Below are 20,458 nucleotides of genomic sequence, written 5' to 3' on the forward strand. Positions count from 1 at the left end.
CTTCAATCACTTGAGTGTTGTTGTTTTAAAATACCATTCGCCTGTTATTTGCTTTAATAGCCTTGATCAGAAGATATCATTAAGATTTAAGTCATACTTCTTTCTCTTTTCAGTTCTTGTAAAACGATTCAGAGAACAATCTATTCAACTTTTCTGAGTTGTAGGCACCAAAATGAGGCACAGTTCACTCAAAAAGTTGGACCAGCTCTAGTGGTAAGATCCACTCCTTCCTTGTCAGTATGTCTTGACTAAACACATATGGTCTACATTAAACTCTTGGCCACCAACTTTATGTTCACGCTCAGCTAACTACATTAAGAAACTTTAACCATGTAGCTAAATCAAAGCACTCTGCTCTAACAAACCAAATGTGTTACACAAACATATTACATCATTACTTCGTCAACCACAGCCATAAACTCACCTAAAGATTATCTGACAAAATACATTTTCCATAAAGGTAAGGGAAAAAGTTGACTAGTATATTATCTACAAATTCGCTATTCATCAGATCCATTCCTGACTTAAGACTGATGTTAAATTGATACATAATAATAATCCAGTTTATCTACTTGACTTTTTCTAAGTAGCACAAAATCAGCTTTATTCCAACTGTAACTTCCCAGCATTCTGTGAATGAGGTACATGATGTTGATGATTCATGTAATTCTTTTGAGTGGATCGTCTGCACTTGCTGATCCTGATTTCAGTGGCTTCTTTTGAGCATCCTTTCGTACTATGTGGCTCCACCACCGATGCTTGTGAACTCACTTCCAATCATTACACTGATAAATGCCATAATAATGTCAATCTTAATTATACAAGCAACATTAAATGCTCAGTTGAGATTTACAGAAACCAAATCATGGCCTATAAGTATTGGGCCAAATCAGTTACATAATACTGTAAAAAAAAAAAAAAAAAAAAATGTTGGCATGGAGTGGACACAATGTACAAGTATTTTTTCAAGGAACTGTACCTTTTGATCTTCAATCTCCTGCTCCTTCAAGAGTCGTTCAAGGTCAGCCATATCATTATGCTTAAATAACTTGATGTTACTACGAGATGCTTGTAAACCCTTCTGAATAGCAAAGCAGGCAGCTTCATCTCTGTAAGTACAGCAAGGTCTTCTAAGTTTACACTTGTTTTAACTCAAAAAATTGTTTTAATTCAAAGAAGGAAGGTGACAATTAGGACTGTTCTGGTCAGGGCAGATGTCTGTACTTAGGTATACTAAAACAAGATTTATCAAAGAATCATAAATTTTAATTACACTTTGAACACTCATTTCTAAAGTTTTGCAACTTTCTTGCTGACTACAACCATTAAAAGCAAGCTAACATTTTTTATTTTAACTGTACACTGGTTCTTTTGTCTGTACATGACAGCAATTCATTTCAGCACTGCATTCCATGGACTAGGTACAACACCCCAGTAATCATCCCCGAAGCACTCATTCCATTCACTCTGAATCTTAGAAGAAAAACATGAAGATGTGCGTATAACATTTATAGTGGTGTTCTGAGGATCTAAAACCTGCTTTTTAATATAGCTTGGAAATCACTATCTTAGAGGCTATTCACCATTTCTAAGTGCTGGAAAAGCAAATCTCTGGGTATGATGGAGTATGTCATTTCACACCTGAATAAATCCAGTAATCTTTCAAAAGTGGCAACTAAATCAAGCCTTCTGCACATGATTAAACCAATAGCTTCAAACAAGTTGCTTTTAAATAAGATGAGAAGATCTTTTCTCACTAAGAAGCTGAAACAGTACAAATAACTTAACTACAGGTTTACACCAACGCTTTGAATAGTATCTGATTCTGGTCATTCATCTCAGAAAAAGCTGACCCAGAAAACCAAAAATAAAGGATAACTGAAGTGGTATAAAAGAAGGCATATAGGCTACAAACCTTACGCTTCAAAAGAGAAGTGACTTAAGAAGAATTACAGACAAATCCAAAAGTATATCAACAGTACAGAAGTGTCTGCTTGTTCCCTAAAGATCAAATGCATCAATTGAAACTACTAGGTGTTATACTCAAATACAGTTACTCATAAAATGTTCAATTTAAACCATGAAATTACATGTAATAGGAGTACTTTTACTATTACAGATTTAGACAGGTACAAAAAGAATAGGAAAAATAAACAAAAAACATCAGCTACTTCTGAATCCAAATCCTTCTCTTTGGTTCATAAAGTTTTGAATATTGCTATATTCTTTCTCCTGTTTCTTTACTCTTTCAGATACAAATCATGACTGGCTACTCTCAGGGACTGGATACTGGGCCTGCTGAATCTGTGGTTTGACCCTGTATAGATGTTCTTTTGTTACATTAATATATACAACAACCTTTAACCAACTAATCCACTGCAAATATGCATGGCAGAACAACTGCCTTACTACCAGTGTAAAAAGCCAGCAGTAAACAGGGGAACAGCAAATATGACAGTCCATTTTCTTAGGAAAAAGTCTAGATATCAGACTTAGTCCTTGCATAAACAAGTACATCATCTTTCTTTGTTTGGATGGTGTTTTTTTGTGTTAAGCTGAGTGTCCAGGTCTGCTTTTCCTTGATAAAAACAATAGCTTATTTGTCATGGAATATTTTGCAAATAAAGAACATTTGAGATATGTACAATAAAATAATTGATACAAAACAGCATTGTTTTATAAACCATTAAATGAATTTGACTTACAATAATAAAAGAAAAACTGAAAGGAAAATTCTTAAATCTGCAATTTTCCAAAGAGAAAGCAGTACTTACACAAACACTATGTCCCCTCTTTTTGAATATGCAGGAATAGCACTGGCAATTGTTGCAAAACCATATGAGTATATAATAGCTTCCTCTGTCCTCATGAATTTTGCTAGTCGGTCTTCTAATTCTAGGTGCACATCTGTTTGAGAGAAAAATTATGAAGTTGAAAGCAGTTAAACTGACTTGAGATCAGGAAGACTAACTAAACTAAGACTAACTTGCTAAGAGCAACCTAATTAATTAAGTAAATGTTCATTTTTAGGAAGAGTGTTAAAACAATAACCTCCTAAAAAACAAGCTACAATTAATACAGCCTTACTTAAACTGACAAGTAACCTAATATTAATCAGAAACTTTCATAGATTAGAAAAATATTTAAGTAATGTCTTTCTCTTGTACACTTATGCAGTGGAAATTAAGATCTGCTTGTGATTAGAGCACAAGTAAATGATGCAGGGTTCCTGGCCTGTAACTAGGGAGCAACATTACTTCGATCAGACAATACTTAGCAATGTAATTTATAGCAATTAAAGAGATCCTTTTGGCAGACTGTCAGTTCTTCCAAGACGACGTTTCCACTGCACATAGCACAGCCATAATTACAACGGAAAACTGTTCTTGTCAGGCTGCAATCACATACCACCTCCTGAATGCAATTCAGCCTATTTAAAAGGTCACCATCTCCATGCCAGAGATTACTCATCCTTGAGACAAACTGACAACTCTACACACATGCATTTCCCAAACCAATTTGGTCAAAATGATCTGCGTTTGCAACAAAATACCACTAAATGAAGAGATTAAGAGCAATACAACACAGTCAGGGAATTGTTGCTTCAGAACCAGCCAGAATCTAAAAGGTGCATTAAGTATTGTGCCTAAGCAAAATAACCTGTACTGGGCAAACAGTTATTTTAATTGTGCAACACTCTTGTCACTACACGCTTCTGCTAGCAAATGTCATTCAAATAATCACATCCTTTATCAGCTGAAAATAACACAGAATGGAAGGACAAATAGAGATTCTCAGGATGTGACTTGAAAGATCACCCTTTGCCAAAGGTTACCTTCTTGCAATTATTCAGAATTCATTGAACGTAAATTCAAATGAACCAATATAAAAAAAATAAATAAAATTAACCAAACCTAAAAGACTATTGGAGATATCAACATTGACATTTCTGGCCAGATATTAACAGCAAAGGTGTAGCAAGAAAGCGTTTTGTAAAAAAAAAAAAAAAAAAAAAAAAAAAAAAAAAAAAAAAAAAAAAAAAAAAAACACTTACTTTGTTATAGGAAATATATCTAGACTAACCTTTCCTCAAAATGGCATGTCCACCTGATTTGTACATGCATAGAGTAAAAGCAGAAAATATGTTTTCAAAGACATCTGGGGGTCTTGGTCAACAGCAGGCTCAACTTGAGACAGTAGTGTGCCCTGGCAGGCAAAACTGCATTTTGGGGTGAATTAAACACAACATAGCCATCTGGCTGAAAGAGCTCATTCTCTTCCTATATTTAGCATCGGTGTGGCCTCACTGTGAATACTGCGTGCAGTTCTGGGCTTTACAACTTAAAAAGATGTTAAGATACTTGAAAGCATCTAAATGAGGGCAACAAAGCTGGTAAAAGGGCTGGAAGGCACGTCCTGTGAGGAGACTCTGAGGACACACTCGGGATGTCTGGTCTGGAGAAGAGGAGGCCAAGAGGTGACCTCATGGCTCTCTGCAACTCCCCAAGGAGGGGAAGGGCAGAGGGAGGTGCTGGCCTCTGATCCCTGTGAACCACTGACATAGCACGTGGGAACGGGAGAAAGCTGCACCAGAAGAGGTTCAGACTGCACAGCAGAAAAAATTTCTCTACCATGAGGGTGGTCACACACTAGAACAGGTTTTCTACTAAGGTGGTTGATGTCCTATGCCTCTCAGTGTTCAAAACTTAACTTGGACTTAATGATCTGAGGGGGAGCGGAGGGGCAGGCGCTGAGTTCTGCTCTCTGGGGACAGCGACAGGACCCGAGGGAACGGCATGGAGCTGGGGCAGGGGAGGGTTCAGGCTGGGGGTTAGGGAAAGGGTCTGCACACAGAGGGTGGTGCAGTTATCTAACCTACTTTCTTGACAGATATCTTAGGAAGTCTTTTCTTCAGAATCTTTGCATCTTTTTCTGTATTTTCACATGGACTTCAGAACAAATGAAACAATCTGCAGCAAGGCTGCAAAACAGAAAGGAGGAACCTCATTTCAAGTACTAAAAAACAACTCCAGAACAATATTTTTTGGATCCGGGAAACTACAGGCCAGTCAGTCTCACCTCTGTCCCTGGAAAGGTGTTGGAACAGCTTGTTCTGGATGCCATCTCCAAGCAATTGGAAGAGAATAAGGTTATGAGGAGTAGTCAGCATGGATTCCCAAGTTGAAGCCATGCTCGACCAACCTCATTGCCTTCTACGATGGCATCACCAGCTGGGTAGATGAGGGGAGAGCAGTGGATGTCATCTACCTTTACTTTAGCAAGGCTTTCGATACTGTCTCCCATGACATCCTGATAGCAAAGCTGAGAGTGTGGGATAGAGGAGTGGACAGTAAGGTGGGCTGAGAACACACTGACTGGCCGAGCTCAGAGGGCAGTGATCAGCAGCACCGAGTCTGGCTGGAGACCTGTGACTAGAGGTGTTCCCCAGGGGTTGGTGCTGGGTCCGGTCTTGTTCAACATCTTCCCTGACGACACACCTGGGGTGCTGTGTCCAGTTCTGGGCTCCCCAGTACAAAAAAGACAGGGATCTCCTGGAAAGATCCAGTGAAGGGCCACAAAGATGATACGGTGCCTGGAGCATCTTCCCTATGAAGAAAGGCTGAGACACCTGGGTCTGTTCAGCCTGGAGAAAAGAAGACTGAGAGGGGATCTCATCAATGTGTATAAATACCTGAGGTGCAGGAGACAGAGGGATTTGGCCAACCTCTTTTCAGTGGTTTGTGGGGACAGGACAAGGAGCAATGGCCACGAGATGGCGCACAGAAAGTTCCACACCAACATGCGAAAAAGCTTCTTCACAGTGAGGGTGACAGAGCACTGGGACAGGCTGCCCAGGCAGTTTGTGGAGTCACCTTCTCTGGAGATATTCAAGGCCCATCTGGACGCCTACCTGGGCGGCCTGCTCTAAGGAACATGCTTTGGCAGGGGGGTTGGACCCAATGATCTTTCGACTGGACCCGATGATCTTCCAACCCCTTCAATTCTGTGATTCTTCTGGCCAACAAGCATCAAAAAAGGAGGCTGGCCTTGTGGCAAATAAAACGTGATATAAACAACATTCAGCCCAAAACGTTTTCTTTTTTTTTTTTTTTAAGCCTCACCAGTCAAAAATAAAGACTAAGGGGAAACAAGGACTGAACCAGCTGTTGATATCCAACAGGGAAAAATGTTTTGCTTGAGCATAAAAGACCACCCACTTTCTCTAACCAATAAATTGAAAGAGATGAAGAGGCCACCACAGATAAAAATGAAAACTTTCAAGCTTTTCATAGAGCTTTACTCAGCAAGAGCAAACATTACACTGAGGGAAAGCTTAGTAAAAACAGTGGGCAAAAGAAGTACTGTCAGCAATAATCAGATAGTGAATACAATCAGTTTCACGTTAAGGAAAGAAAAATTTACAAGCCTAGTAAATTTTGCCAAGGGCAGAACATTTAAGTTTATAGAAAGCAAGAACCATGAGTCAGAGCAAGATATACCATACACAAAGTTGATACATCATCAAGCTTACAGCTCTATTAGTTAACATTTTACTAACATTCTACTATGATAAAAACAGAGTATTACTTGACCCTTCATTCTTCATTGCAATTATTTCCTTTACATCACTTGGATTAACCTACATTACATAAAATTTGCAAACACTACCTAGATTATATCTGTAGAGACAAAGATACGGCTGGAACATCTTTCTGCATACTTACGAAACGTTAAAAAAGCTACTACAGTCTTAAAGTGCTGTGAAGGACCAGTTTAGAATGAATCTAGCATGTGCTCACATGCAAGCCAAGAGCAGAAGCACTGAGATCCAAAACCCACATCTCCTTTCATATATTTTATCTGGTGGCCTTTCCTGATCTTCCCAGTTCTGAAGGGTGCTGAAATTATGCCAGGCAATCAACAAGAGCCTTAAAAAAAAAAACAAAAACAGAACACACCACCACCCCTCACATACTTGTATCTCACCTGTCTGAACAGAATATTGCCATGCAGGTTCAGTCCTGTATGAATATACTAACACTTCAAGGTTATCACAGGATAAAGGCATGGCTGCATTTTTCGTGTATGCAGCACAAAACAGCAATTTCTTAATAGGAACTCATTAAACGTATAAAATCCCTGCAAACAGGCAGAGAGAATAAAGAGGTCTCTAACACTGATAAGAAATACCAACCCCTAGAAGGAGATAATTCTGAGTGAGAACAATTAATAATCACTGTAGCAATAAGAGTAAGCTATGTCGTTCTGGACACAACATAACTCATTTACCAACAGCACAGCACACAGAACATCCTGAGGCATACAACAGTACTCAAGCAAGAAACGTTTCAATCAGAAATTCAAAAGCCTACAATACTTAGAATGTTTAAACTCAAGAAGAAATGGGAAGCCTTTTGGGGATCCAAGAAGAATAGCAGCCTTGTCTCAATTTTGAAGCCAATTCTAACCTTTTCTTTCACAGAAAAGGTAATGTAGTGTAACATCATTTATTCACTAGTGATGTCATGCAGCAACACCATGGATTACATGCCCTGTTTTGTAAAATGGGGCATTTATCAAAAAAATGCAGAAGCTAATGACCAGTAATTCAGATAAACACTAATGGTGTACAGCTTGGATCTTAGGATTACAGCTATAAAGAGGGCAGGAAAAAAGCCAAACAATCTCTCAATTAACCAAGAAAATCAACTTTTAACTAGTCTATTCTGAAAACTTACTACAAAGAAGCACTAAATTAAAAACTTCACAACTCTTGATATTAACCTGAACTCAAAAGTGCAGAAACATTAGCCCACGAATTTCCTTGAGCTTTTCAATGTTTTTGAAACCTTATATGAATTCTGACAGATCAATGCTTCGCTGTGGTTACTAAAGTAATTCAGCTTCATAAAAGATCACTGATAATTAGCAGGCTGCCTTCTCTAGAAACGAATTACATATCTAGAATGCTGAACAGTCTGTAAGATTGCTGTCAAAGACTCAACTTTGTTCTGATATATAAACATATAACAAATCAAAACAGGTACAGCAACTACATGATCAATTAAAGGTCTAGCTTGATTAATGAAAAAGTCAGTCATGAATTCAACTCAAGGCTAAAGGAAGCCAACTCTACAAAGTCATTTGAGTACAAACACTGTCAATTCCATCACCTCTGGGAAGAGACAAAAAAGTTCACATGACAATAAGCTGATGTTTTCAGCCTGCAACTGCACAGTTATTCATTTATTACTCTTTGGCTTCCACACGGTATTTCATAATACAAATGCCTGTCTGTAAAGAACTATTTCCAGAGGCTGATATTTAACAACTTGCTTCTTCTTACCAAATTAAGAAAACACTCAGTAACACCCTCTCACATCATAAAAACTCTCAATTACAACATTAAAATCACGAGTAAAGGAAAACTTCATTCTTACTACAGCACTAGATACACTTAACAATGAAAAATTAGAAACGAAAACAGATACCAGACTGCCCTCTTGCGGTCTACTTAAAAACATATTTGTAAACTACACTGAAATTCACCACGCTGGATAAATTTCTGATTTATTTATTTTCACGTCTATTGTGGTGACCTAAGTTAAAACAGACAATATTTAACTTTGTAACTCTCCTCCAACACCATCATTAGAAAGTAAGAAAGAATAAGAAAATTTATAAAATGAGTAAGAAGCAAAACTACCAACAATAAGTGCTACTAATCCTTACCAGTTACAGTAAACACTGTGTGAAAGCGTAACTGTTCTACACAGTAATAATTTGCTTCTTACATACAGGACTGCTTTGGTGAACTTACATCAGTCTGAAAACTATTAAAGGTAGATTAAGTAAAAAATACTGACCAAAAGTACCATAGAATCCTCTAGGTCCACAAGTACCAACTCCATATTTCTTCAGAGATGCTTGGGCTGCGCTCTTTAACACAGAAGAATTATGTGAAACATATATTCCTACAAAAGCTGACTGATTCTATACAGTTCACACTGCAAAGTCATCATGCAACATGACCAGCTTTACAGTAAGTTTAATAATGTACTGACTTTTGTATTGAACAAGTGGTAAAAGTGACATTCATTGTATTCTACTGATTGAGGACATTATATTCTAACTTGATAATTGGTTAGCCATAAGTGCGTGCAAAGGTAAAATTTTAGTAAAAAGGCAAACTTAATAAATCTTATAATTTTGTGCTATTTATTTTCCTTACTACTTCAGCAGCATATTTCCTTGACAAAGCTTGTGCTTTCTGAAGTAATTCTTAGTTTCAAGGTAACACACAATAGGAATAGTCACACAATATATGGTAACTGAAAGAACTCACCTTAACTTTCTCATTATCCAAAAGTCCGAGAAAATTGAACGATGCAAAGTTTATACATTCTTTGCCATTAACGGTGATTTTATGGGTGGGAGGACTGAGAAATAAATTAGAGACATATTCTTATGAATGAACATTCAGCATTTACATGCAAACAGTAGATGTTTTGTTTTTTTCCTATAATAAAAGACAGTCTGCATTTTCAAGATTCCCTCTTTCCATTTCTTTACCACCCAATGAGTCGAAGTTTAGTTTCGAGGCATGTTAATACTACCAATATTAACAAATTCAGTATCCTCCTGGGAATTATGCTTAGGCACATGGAAAATAAGGAGGTGACTGGTGACAGCCAACATGGCTTCACCAAGGGCAGATCATGCCTGACAAATCTGGTGGCCTCCTCCCATGGGATTACAGCATTGGTGGATAAGGGAAGAGCAACTGACATCATCTGTCTGTGCAAAGCATTGAACACTGTCCCATGTGACAGTGCTCTCAAAACACCTTTGCTGTCAAGCACCCCCCACTTCTGTTTGTCCAAATCTACCACATTAAAAACAACTTTGCATGAAGTGCCAAGTACCTAGCCACAGTTTCTTTTTAAGTGTTTTGTAATTGCTTTCTTCTCTCTGCACCACTTAATCAAAAGTTGGTAAACATTAATATTTGGGAAAAATACAATACTACAAAAAAATACAGACCCAGAATGAAGATAAAACTATCCCCTCAATATTAAAAACAAAAATAAAATCTTACATTAAAACACTCAAAATGAGAAAGACTTTTTTTTTAATAAAATAATCTTGGTAAGATCGCAAAAGTAAGACCACCTCTTCGGTGGTAAATTCTGTTCTGTCATCTAAAAATTAATTTATATAAGCTTCTAGGAATATAGAAATTCTTTGTTAGATATATGCTTAACAATATGGACATCAAGTTGATATGAGGAAACATTTATTTTGATTAGACTTACCCTGAAACAACATTGTAGTTAAGAGCTGGGTGATCTTTTGGTACAGGTGGAACAAGCGGCTCTGGCTGCCATTCTTCAATCAACTCTTCTTTTTCCTGAAGAATGGGAAAAAAGTATTACTTAAAAAGGATTTCCATTAGAAAAGTCATTGTACTCTAATAAGCACTTTCAACTGTTTATATGAGAAATGACATATTCTGCATATCAGCTTCCTGAGACAGTTGAGATTGGTATTAGTGTGTTTAACTATGAGTCTCTGAATTCTTCAAGGAGAAAGGCACGTAAAGAAAGATACCCCAATTGTGTCTGTACATAAAAAAAGATCTCACAATATCATAGTAAAAAGAACAGATACTAACTTGATGTCTTTGCCATATTTTAATCAATACTATTTCTCTCAATCTATTATTTATGCAAGTCTTCCTCTAGTGGGTAACTGAACACAAATTATATAATAATTGAATATAAATTGCCTCACTTCACATTCTGAAGTCTTCAACTGAGCTGTTTAAGCAACTGTGGCATTAAGATGCTAAGCAAAACAATACAAACATAAGCAGGACACAATAGATAATATAAAATGCCAAATGATCAAGAAATGGCAGCAACTGCTAAACTGCATATCCCCCACCTAACCATGGAAGAATACGCAATGCACACTCATTTTCAAAGTGCTTTAAGCAACACAGACAGTCTCAGTTAAATGACTTTCTGAAGGACATGCTCTGGACCAGCATGACAACTGCATTAGAATAGTTGGTCAAATCTGTAACTATTAAGGCATAACACCAAAACTGTTCTTTGTACCAACAAAGCAGAACTTTTCAAGAGGATTATTTACTAGTATAACAGCAGGTACCATACCTGTTAACAAATTAATTTTGACTACAACAGTGCTACATTTCCATTATTTCAAAATGCAGTACAATATTTAAGGCTACTTATGTTAATACCTAAAATACGAGAGCTGTAATTGATTCTTAAAAGAACAGCTCAATAGTATTATTCTCTATTTTAATTCTTTATCAAATACACATTTCCAAGTCTTCAAAGTAAAAGAAAAAATTAAGACAGTAAAAATCAAAAGGAAACTATATGAAACAGTTTATGTTTACTCTCCTGTATTTTCATCACTTTCTTTTTAACTAAATGAGTAACTTGGCTTCTAGACATTAATAATGCATAATCTTGTTTATAGTTACTTCTAGAATATAAATGAATAACCCACGAGATCTACAAAGGTCTACTGCAAAGCACAAATGGAAATTTCAATGGCCCTGTATTTCAGAATAGATACCTTTTTTATATGAGCATAGTAGCCCGTATTTCTAATATTTTGCAGATGTCGTTTAAATACTTTTTTGTTTTACTTTTTCATGTTAGATTTCTTACTGGAATTTTACCCATGAGGCACATGCTTTAAAGGAAGTAAAATGCCATTAACACATGTGACACAGTTAAATCTATTCAGTATTTTGATGTGGGTACACATATCAGAAAAAGCGCTCCGTTTCTTTAGTGACTGCAGGAGAGATCACCTGAGCCCCGCACACAGTTCCTGTACATCTACTGAAATGCTGCTTCATATATTAAGGAAAGAGCTAAGCATTAATCTTGGGTTTACTCATCTGCCTTGTACTTGCGCCATTCACACACGTCAAACACCAGATTTAATGCTTCAACTAAAAAAAATCCAAACAACAAAGCAGCAGAGACAGACGATTAATAAATCAAACTGTCCATCGATACTACTGACAACTATTTTGTAGCTCATTGTAAACCTCACACTCAAAAAGATTCAGCAAATACCTTCAGAACCCTATGGTAGAAGATTACCAGATGATATACCGTATAAAGATTAACATGTATCATAGTACCAAAATGGTGGAAAAGTAGTACCTAAATTAAGGTTAACTTCTGAGTGAAACAACAATCCTAACTCTGTATGCTAAGCTCTGCTGATCCAAAACAGAGATTGGCATTCTGATCTTGGATCAAAACATAGTAACATGAATCTCTATACCATATTGCTATTAAAAAAAAAATCCAAAATGTAATTTAACACTAGATGTACCGACCCACAGTGCTGTAAGCCCATAGCTGGTACAGTACATTCCTCTCCCAGGCATAAATACCTTCCTGTTCCTTTTGTTAGTAGAGGCAGTCTTGAAAGAGGACAATAGCATCCTTCAGAAAATGATCCAGCGTGAAAACTAGCAAAAGCAACATGGGTATAAAGCTAAGGTGAAGGCCACAACAAAGTAGTCCCAACACAGACTTGCTGATGCTACTGCAAAACCATACTGTATGAAACAAAGCAACATTGACTATATGACGTTAAAACTGTTACTGCTCATCTTGTCACAACACTCCCTGACAAGGAGTCCCTCCACAGCTCTCCCGTATGCCCCCTTCAAGTACTGGAAGGCGGCTACAAGGTCTGCCCACAGCCTTCCCTGCCCAGGCTGAACAACCCCAACTCCTTCAGCCTGTTGTCATAGGAGAGGTCCTCCAGCCCTTTGATTATCTTCATGGCCCTCCTCTGGACTCATTCTAATAGGTCCATGACATTCTTGTGTTTCTTACGACCTTTTGTATTCTTACAGTGCTGCCTCATGTTCAGTTTTTCATCCACCAACATCCTCAGTTCCTACTCAGAACTGCTTTCAATCCTCTCATCACGCAGCATGCTTGGGATTGCCCCAGCCCATATGCAGGACCTAGCACTTGGCCTTGTTGAACCTCATGCGGTTTGCACAGACCCACCTCTTAAGCCTGTCCAGGTCCCTCTGGATGGCATCCTTTCCCTCCAGCATGCTGGCCACACCACACAGCTTGATGTCATCAGCAAATGTGCTGAGGGTGCACTCCATCCTACTGCCCAGGTCACCAACAAAGACACTAAACAGCGCCGGCCCCAGTACTAACCCCTACAAACACCACTCATCACTGATCTCCACCTGGACGCTGAGCCACAACTCTTTGGGTGTGACCACCCAGATAATTCCTTACCCACTGAGTGGTCCATCCATCAAATCCACATCTCACCAGTTTAGAGGCAAGGATATCATGAGGGACAGTATCAAATGCTTTGCACAAGTCCAGGTAGATGATGTCAGTTGCTCTTCCCCTACCCACCCATGCTGTAACCCCATAGTAGAAGGCCACCAGATTTGTCAGGCACGACCTGCCCTTACTGAAGCCATGTTGACTGTCACCAGTCACCTCCTTATTTTCCATGTGCCTTAGCCTAGTTTCCAGGAGGATCTGCTCCATGATCTTGCCAAGCACAGAGGTGAGACTGACTGGCCTGCAGTTCCCTGGGTCTTTTTTTTTTTTCCCTCGTTAAAAATGGGGGTAATGCTTCCCCTCTTCCAGTCAGTGCTAGCTTTACCACACTACCACAACTTCTCAACTATGATGGACAGCATCTTAGCAACCTCATCTGCAAGTTCCCTTAGGGCCCTTGGATATACACGCACAAGAGAAGACTAATCCTCATTCTCCACAACAGCACTTCACTAACTCCATCTCCCATTCATTCTCCTCACCCATTGCATTATATCATTTTGCTTTCTGATAGACGTAGGAACAAACATCTGCATCTTCGTATCTCATGTCTTCTGTTTTCACATATACTTAGTACAGGTGTAAGTTTACCAAAAGTTTCTGTGGTAAAAGTTATTTTATTATGGTGGGAGATTGGAGATGTCTGTGACTGAAATGAGTACCAGTTTCAACATAAAAAAGGGATCCATGCTGCAGATAGGCCAGTCCATACCTCTTCCTTCTTCCATTCACCACCTATCTCAGTACACCAGCCTTTCCACGAATCACAACCATTGCCTTTTGACCAAAAAGGCAGCCAAATGAGGCTTTCAAACAGTGACCCCACATTCAGAACTTCTATCTTGCACCTTCTAAATTCACACTAAATTTCGGATCAATATAAACATTTATTTTCAAGCATATGGAGAAACCAAACTTTAATTCACACAGTAACATCCTCAATATACACTTAATTCACTTATTTCTCTTCAGTTCACTGTACTTGAAAACACTCATTTGATGAAAAAAAAAAAAAGAAAGTTTCCAATTTCTCCTCTCTCTGGCTGTAACAGTAGTGAACTCATCTCTCAGCTCCTCCTCTTTCCCCTTTGTAGGTATTTTTAATTTATATAACTGTATACATTTTATGTTAAGATTTAAATGCTAAAATAATTTTTTATGAATATTGTATGGGGAAATATAAACATGTTTTTATTTTATGCTATATAAAATAAACAATTATATAATATTTATATAAACGTTTAAATATTAGATATACATACATATAAATATATAAAATGTTTTGGGTTGATTTGGTGGCGGTGTTGGTGGGTTTTTACTTTTAAACACCAGGTATCTTGCGTAAGAGAAATACTTTGGTGTAAACACATCCAACTCATATTATATTTAAACAAGTTATTTTTTGGAATTACTTGTGCTAGTAGAGAGCTGTCTTGAAACAGCATAATTCATGCATCTGTGTCAACATGCAAAAATTAATTTTCTTATTTGCAGTCATACCAGCCCACAAATAATTCTTGATTTTGTTGGTATTTACAGAATCACACCATAAATTGGTAAATGCCTTTAGCCAAGATTCTCTGTAGGTAAAAAGAACTGGAAACCTTTACCAGAAGCTGCTGCATCTGCTCTTCTTTATTCAACACCACCCGGTCAATTCCTGAACTCTCTACGTGCAAGAGACAGCTTTCACAGCCTACAGTATTTCCCGGCCATGCATCCAACATGCTTCTCTGAAAGAAGCTTTCCAGGCTCCTGACTAATATTGTTCTAATAAAACTGTTCTCATGCTACTGCTGTAATGAAAGTTCTTTAACTAGAGGAAAAAGGCTATTCCTCACATACACAAGCAGGCTCTTGGTAGAACTTGAGTAGAACTTAGTAGACTGAGAAGCTCAGTATCATTTACCGTAGAGCAAAAAGCATGTGGAGGGCTTCTTTTTGTACAAATGGCTGTTGGCTGGCAAGCAAGCTGGTAGCTAAATGATGGAATGCAATCTCCTTCAGCCCACTGTAGTCCCTCAATGGCACTTTGCTGTTTTTCGATATATTTTATTTTGGATGAAAAGCCCACAAGAATCTGTATGTCCAGCACCACGTCTGGCCATAGATTTATTTATTTGTACCTCCTGAGATCCCAAATTATCTAGAAGTTACAGTCAGAGAATTTCTCCAGCTCTCTAGTTGATGATTCATGAGTTTTATTACTGTTGTATAGAACCAATAGGAATACCTGCAAGCACTGTTGTGAAAGGTTGGCAGTCAGTCAGTCTGAAAGCTGATTCCTTTACTAGGTTTCAGAGTACTATTGCTACACACCTGCCTAAACCCAGAAGATACCTTTGGATGGATTTCTTCACTGTTTTAGAAGCATGACTCCTAAGTTCACTAGGTTGCAAAATACATCTACTTCTGGTTCCCCAGGACAGACTGGTCCTGACAGATCATGCTAGATGGCTGCATAATAGTGGTATTCTTTGGTAATATTTATTATGTGGAACCAGCTCTCCTCTGGCAGCATCCTCAGCAGTAAGCCACAGCAAAGCACCAAGAATCATTACATAACTGGCTGACATATAGGTAGCTCAGCTCACACAGTGGAGCTCAGTGCAGTGCCTGCACTGCAGGTTGCACTTTGGGTGCCTGCACCCAAACAGCCGAGCCACTCTACCTGGTGTGGCAGAGGCTGGACACTGCTGCATGAATCAAACCAGAGGGCAAATTAGCATTTGCCTTGCTGCGCAGCTGGCATGTTACTGCATGTAGTGCAACACACACAGAAACCTGCTCATCCCACACTGTATGAAACAAAGCAATGCCAACTATATGAGGATTTTTAGTGAAGATTAAGGTGTTTTTGTTTTTTTTTTTCTTTTTCTTTCCTTCTCCCAGCTATTCCCCTGCTTAAAATAAGAGCTATTTTCACAGCTACATTATACAACCTGAACTTACCATCAGACCAAAAAGCACTGCCCTATACTATTCTTTTTGCCATGAAAATCACAGAAGGGTTAAGACTGAAAGGGACCTCTGGAAGTCACCTGGTCCAATCTCTTGCTTAAGCAGACACACCCTGTGCAGGTTGCCCAGGAAATACCAGATACAGGTAAGAAAAAACTAGAAGTGTTGATCTCTAACATCAAGTCAAACCCTTTGCAGTAATGCAGCTCTGAAGACTGCAAGTTTTCTTCTAGGCTTAAATGTGTTGCAATTTTGAAGTAACGTATCCAGCATAAGTACACTGCAATTTTTGATGATTTTAGTGTTTTGTTTGTTTGTTTTTTTTTCCCTAGCATTTACATTCCTTTCTACCTCTCAAGATCAGGAAAGTTTGTATGAATCTCACGAGAAGCACCACAACAAGAGCTTATGTTGCCTCTGTTCTTCAGAAAACCTGCTACCTGTTGTCTTGCCAGTGACCATCATTCTTTTCATCCTTCAAAAGCAGGAGTTACTAAGTATGAGCCATTTCAAAGTGTTTGCCCCGCCTGACCCCCTCCTCAATCCCTGCTCCCATGAAGTTATAGCAAACTGCAATGCGCCTTCTCTCAGTTGCTCACTGCTCCCATTTAAAAAGATACAGCATAGTTTTTCCCCACCACATACCGCTGTTCCAGATCTATCTCAGCACTTTCTTAACACCTCAGCTTCAGCAAAATGGGCTGTCAGTGAATGAAGGATATGACCTGCAACTGACTGATAACAAGTACCCATGTGTAATTCCTACACTGTTAAGGAGAAGATGTGTTTCAGCTTTTTCACATCACCGATTGTACAAGAGGAGCAAAGAGCCCTTTCCAACATAAACTGCAGGGAGAATGAATCTTCCAAAAAAAAGTTACCCTCTAAAATACCAAAGATCAAAACCATTTAATGCAGGAAAATTCTACTGAATGAACTATCACAACTTCTGAATGGACAATCAGAAATTACTTTAAAGTTGCAGCATGTCTTCCTACATGATCTGAGCACTCAATACTCGACCATGCTGGACTCCCCTTCATACTCACTCTTTAGTCTTAACACATAAAGCCAACAAAGACAATCAGTTCAAGTCCTCCCATGCACAGAACTGACCTGGCCTTTCTTGACTCCTGCTCAATTCATTTCTCACTTCCAATATTACTTATACCTACACGCTGAAGAGTTCCTTAGAATACTCTAAGCTTAATAAATACTCCCACAAAGCAGACACGTCCTGCAATTTTGCTCATGTCCACAGTCCTTGCATCCTGTTCACTTGATCCTGAAGGACACTACTCTTCAAAGCTCACACGTAATGTATATCCTTTGGAAGAATAAGATCAAAACCCCTGCAAGCACATGATACAGACAGCAGTGAGGAGGGAAAAACACCCAAGAATCAGTTTCATAAACCTTATTCTCTACCACTACGGAATTTCCATAATCTGTACTACTCATGAAGAATACCAGTCTAAGCTTGCTGGTTATACAGGACTTAAGACCATTAAGACCAACCCCTCACACTTACAAGCTGGTTTTAACACTGCGATACATTGCCATAATGCATCTTTAACTGAGAAAAACAAATGAGTCCTTACCCACCTCAGTGTTTTCACATTCAGAGAGCTCATCCAGTCATTCTTTGAATATAACCAGCAAGCTCAACTGCAGACCATGCCTTGGACAAACTAGTCCAGGGATATCTCCAAAACAAATTCCTCTCACTCCTGATCGACTCCACCTCCAAGTCAGGAAGAAATTCCTGCCTATACAAAGGAACTATGTTTTTCTTTGAGAAGAATATATTGTAAAAAGGAATTAATCGCCATTACACTACAACGTTCTCTGGAACTCACCTAACACTGTCAACTCTAAAGAGTTATGACTCGCAAATGCCACATGTACAGACTATTTTACTAATCCTTGTACTCTTATAGTGTTTTAATACAGTGTCCATTTCTAAAACAAAGCCATCCATAGAGTAGAGGTAATGCCAGCTTTTCCTAGCTCATCATGGTCGCATCAATCTGTTTTGTTTGATTTTTAGTATTTCTTAGACTATCAAACCTGATGCTTATTTTAAAGGCAAGAACTGAAGTTTTTAAGCAATTTATTGCTCAAAAGTAAGCTTATCCTTTGAAATCCTAAGGAAAACTTGGATTATTTATGATTTTGCAGGTGAGTGGTTCAAAGCCAAATGCATCAGTAGCCATCAACTGTTTCTCTAAAGCAAAATATTTTTCTGCCTTACCTTAGGTGTTAGATCAGATCGCTCTTGAAGTTTATATGTCTTGGAGAAAATAAGTCTGATTATCCACAGAATTAGAATTCCTTCCAAAATAAGATGGTAAGCAGGAGCCTGAAAATAAAGCACAAAAATAAGTCTAAACAGAGTTCTGTTTGAATCAGTTTCACATTTTGTCAATTTATACTCCACCACTTACAGTCTTAGAAAATCGAAGCTGATCATCAGCTGAGAACGTATTTTCACTAAAACTTACGTTTCTATGAAAGCGTACTGCTTCACAACTACTAAATGTAGCTGTTAACTCCAGCACAAATGGACTTACTCTCTATCATTACTCTTTAATGGCACAGTCTAAACTGATAAGCAGTCCCAGTTCCACACATGCACATCAACCAAACGCTGAGAGTAAAGGCACTGCAGATACTCCCCCTCAGGGCTACACCAGTGTTTGTGCGAGCAGAAGAATTTCACAATGGACAGTTCCCAAGAGCTCTGTTTCGTCTACACATGCCAACTCCAACCCTAGGTTCTTATAACTCAAAGCTTACCAGTAGCAACAGCTACTGCTGTATTCAAGGAGACCTAACAGGGCCGACAGCACCCATTTTAGAGTTAGCTTCCTTGGATGCTGGGAGGGAGGAATGTCCGCTGTCTCTAGCAGCAGAGCCCGTTTAAAGTCCTTGTGGAGTTACAGCATCGCTACTTGCCACCTAGTTTACACGACAGGTTTGATCGCTCCATTTCAGCAAGGCCACAGTCCACGCCGTGGGTGCCTACTGCTTTTGTAAGACTCAAAAAGCACACACTTCAGCGCACAGCACCTCCAACCAGCAGGAAAGCTCCCAAGCACCGACCATTTCTGGTGGAAAAGCTCCCACTTCAGGTGGGCTCTGACCTGCAAATAAAGCGAAACGACGCACCCAGCGCCCGTGAACGGAAGGAAACCAAGCAGAAGGACGGCGCGCTGTGTCGCATCCACGCCACAGAAATCAAGCCCTATACATAAATATATATATATATTTATACATTTATAGGCTATATATATACATACACATGTATATACATATACACACACACATATATATCACATATTTTTTTATCAGAGCCCACCGCGGATCGCGCACGCAGCGGAGGCAGACCCCGCCGCGCCCCGCACCTCGTAGAAGGCCTGCACCATCTCCACCAGCACCCACTGCTGACCCACGCCCGCCGCCACCGACATGGCCGCCGCCGCCGCCGCCGCCCGGCCGCTTCCGCCCCGGCCGCCCTACACCGCCGCGAGAGGGGCGGGGACGCGGCGCGGCGCGGCGCGGGGGCGGGGCTATGGGAGGGGGCGGGGCCTGACAGAGGGGGCGGGGCTAAGGCGCGGGGGGCGGTCACTGGTGGCGTCCCCCAGGGCTCGGTGCTGGGGCCGGTCCCTCTGTAATACCCTCATCCATGACCAAGCTACGCGCGTGTGTCGATCTGCTCGAGGGTAGGAAGGCTCTGCAGGAGGATCTGGATAGGCTGCACCGATGGGCTGAGGTCAACTGTATGAAGTTCAACAAGGCCAAGTGCCGGGTCCTGCACCTGGGGCGCAATAACCCCAAACAGAGCTACAGGCTGGGAGAGGAATGGTTGGAGAGCTGCCAGGCAGAGAAGGACCTGGGAGTGATGGTGGATAGTCGGCTGAATATGAGCCAGCAGTGTGCTCAGGTGGCCAAGAAGGCCAACGGCATCCTGGCTTGTATCAGGAACAGTGTGACCAGCAGGGCTAGGGAGGTGATCGTCCCCCTGTACTCAGCTCTGGTGAGGCCGCACCTCGAGTACTGTGTTCAGTTTTGGGCCCCTCGCTACAAGAAGGACATCGAGGTGCTCAAGA

General features: G+C 39.7%; 1 protein-coding gene across 1 annotated transcript in view; it reads right to left on the minus strand.

Annotated features, from left to right (window-relative positions):
• SPTLC1 (serine palmitoyltransferase long chain base subunit 1) overlaps positions 1-19,848 on the minus strand; it is a 35,484-nt gene extending 15,636 nt beyond the window's left edge. Inside the window, exons 1-7 of the mRNA XM_032205540.1 lie at positions 19,754-19,848; positions 18,601-18,708; positions 10,317-10,411; positions 9,347-9,440; positions 8,868-8,940; positions 2,775-2,907; positions 980-1,109 (exon numbers count right to left, since the gene is read on the minus strand). Coding sequence (XP_032061431.1) covers positions 980-1,109; positions 2,775-2,907; positions 8,868-8,940; positions 9,347-9,440; positions 10,317-10,411; positions 18,601-18,708; positions 19,754-19,819 — 699 coding nt within the window. The 5' untranslated portion in view covers positions 19,820-19,848. The remainder of the gene's footprint in view (positions 1-979; positions 1,110-2,774; positions 2,908-8,867; positions 8,941-9,346; positions 9,441-10,316; positions 10,412-18,600; positions 18,709-19,753) is intronic.
• Positions 19,849-20,458: the final 610 nt, after the last annotated feature.

The sequence above is a fragment of the Aythya fuligula genome, chromosome Z (genome assembly GCF_009819795.1).
Source record: "Aythya fuligula isolate bAytFul2 chromosome Z, bAytFul2.pri, whole genome shotgun sequence".
Classification (NCBI taxonomy): Eukaryota; Metazoa; Chordata; class Aves; order Anseriformes; family Anatidae; genus Aythya; species Aythya fuligula.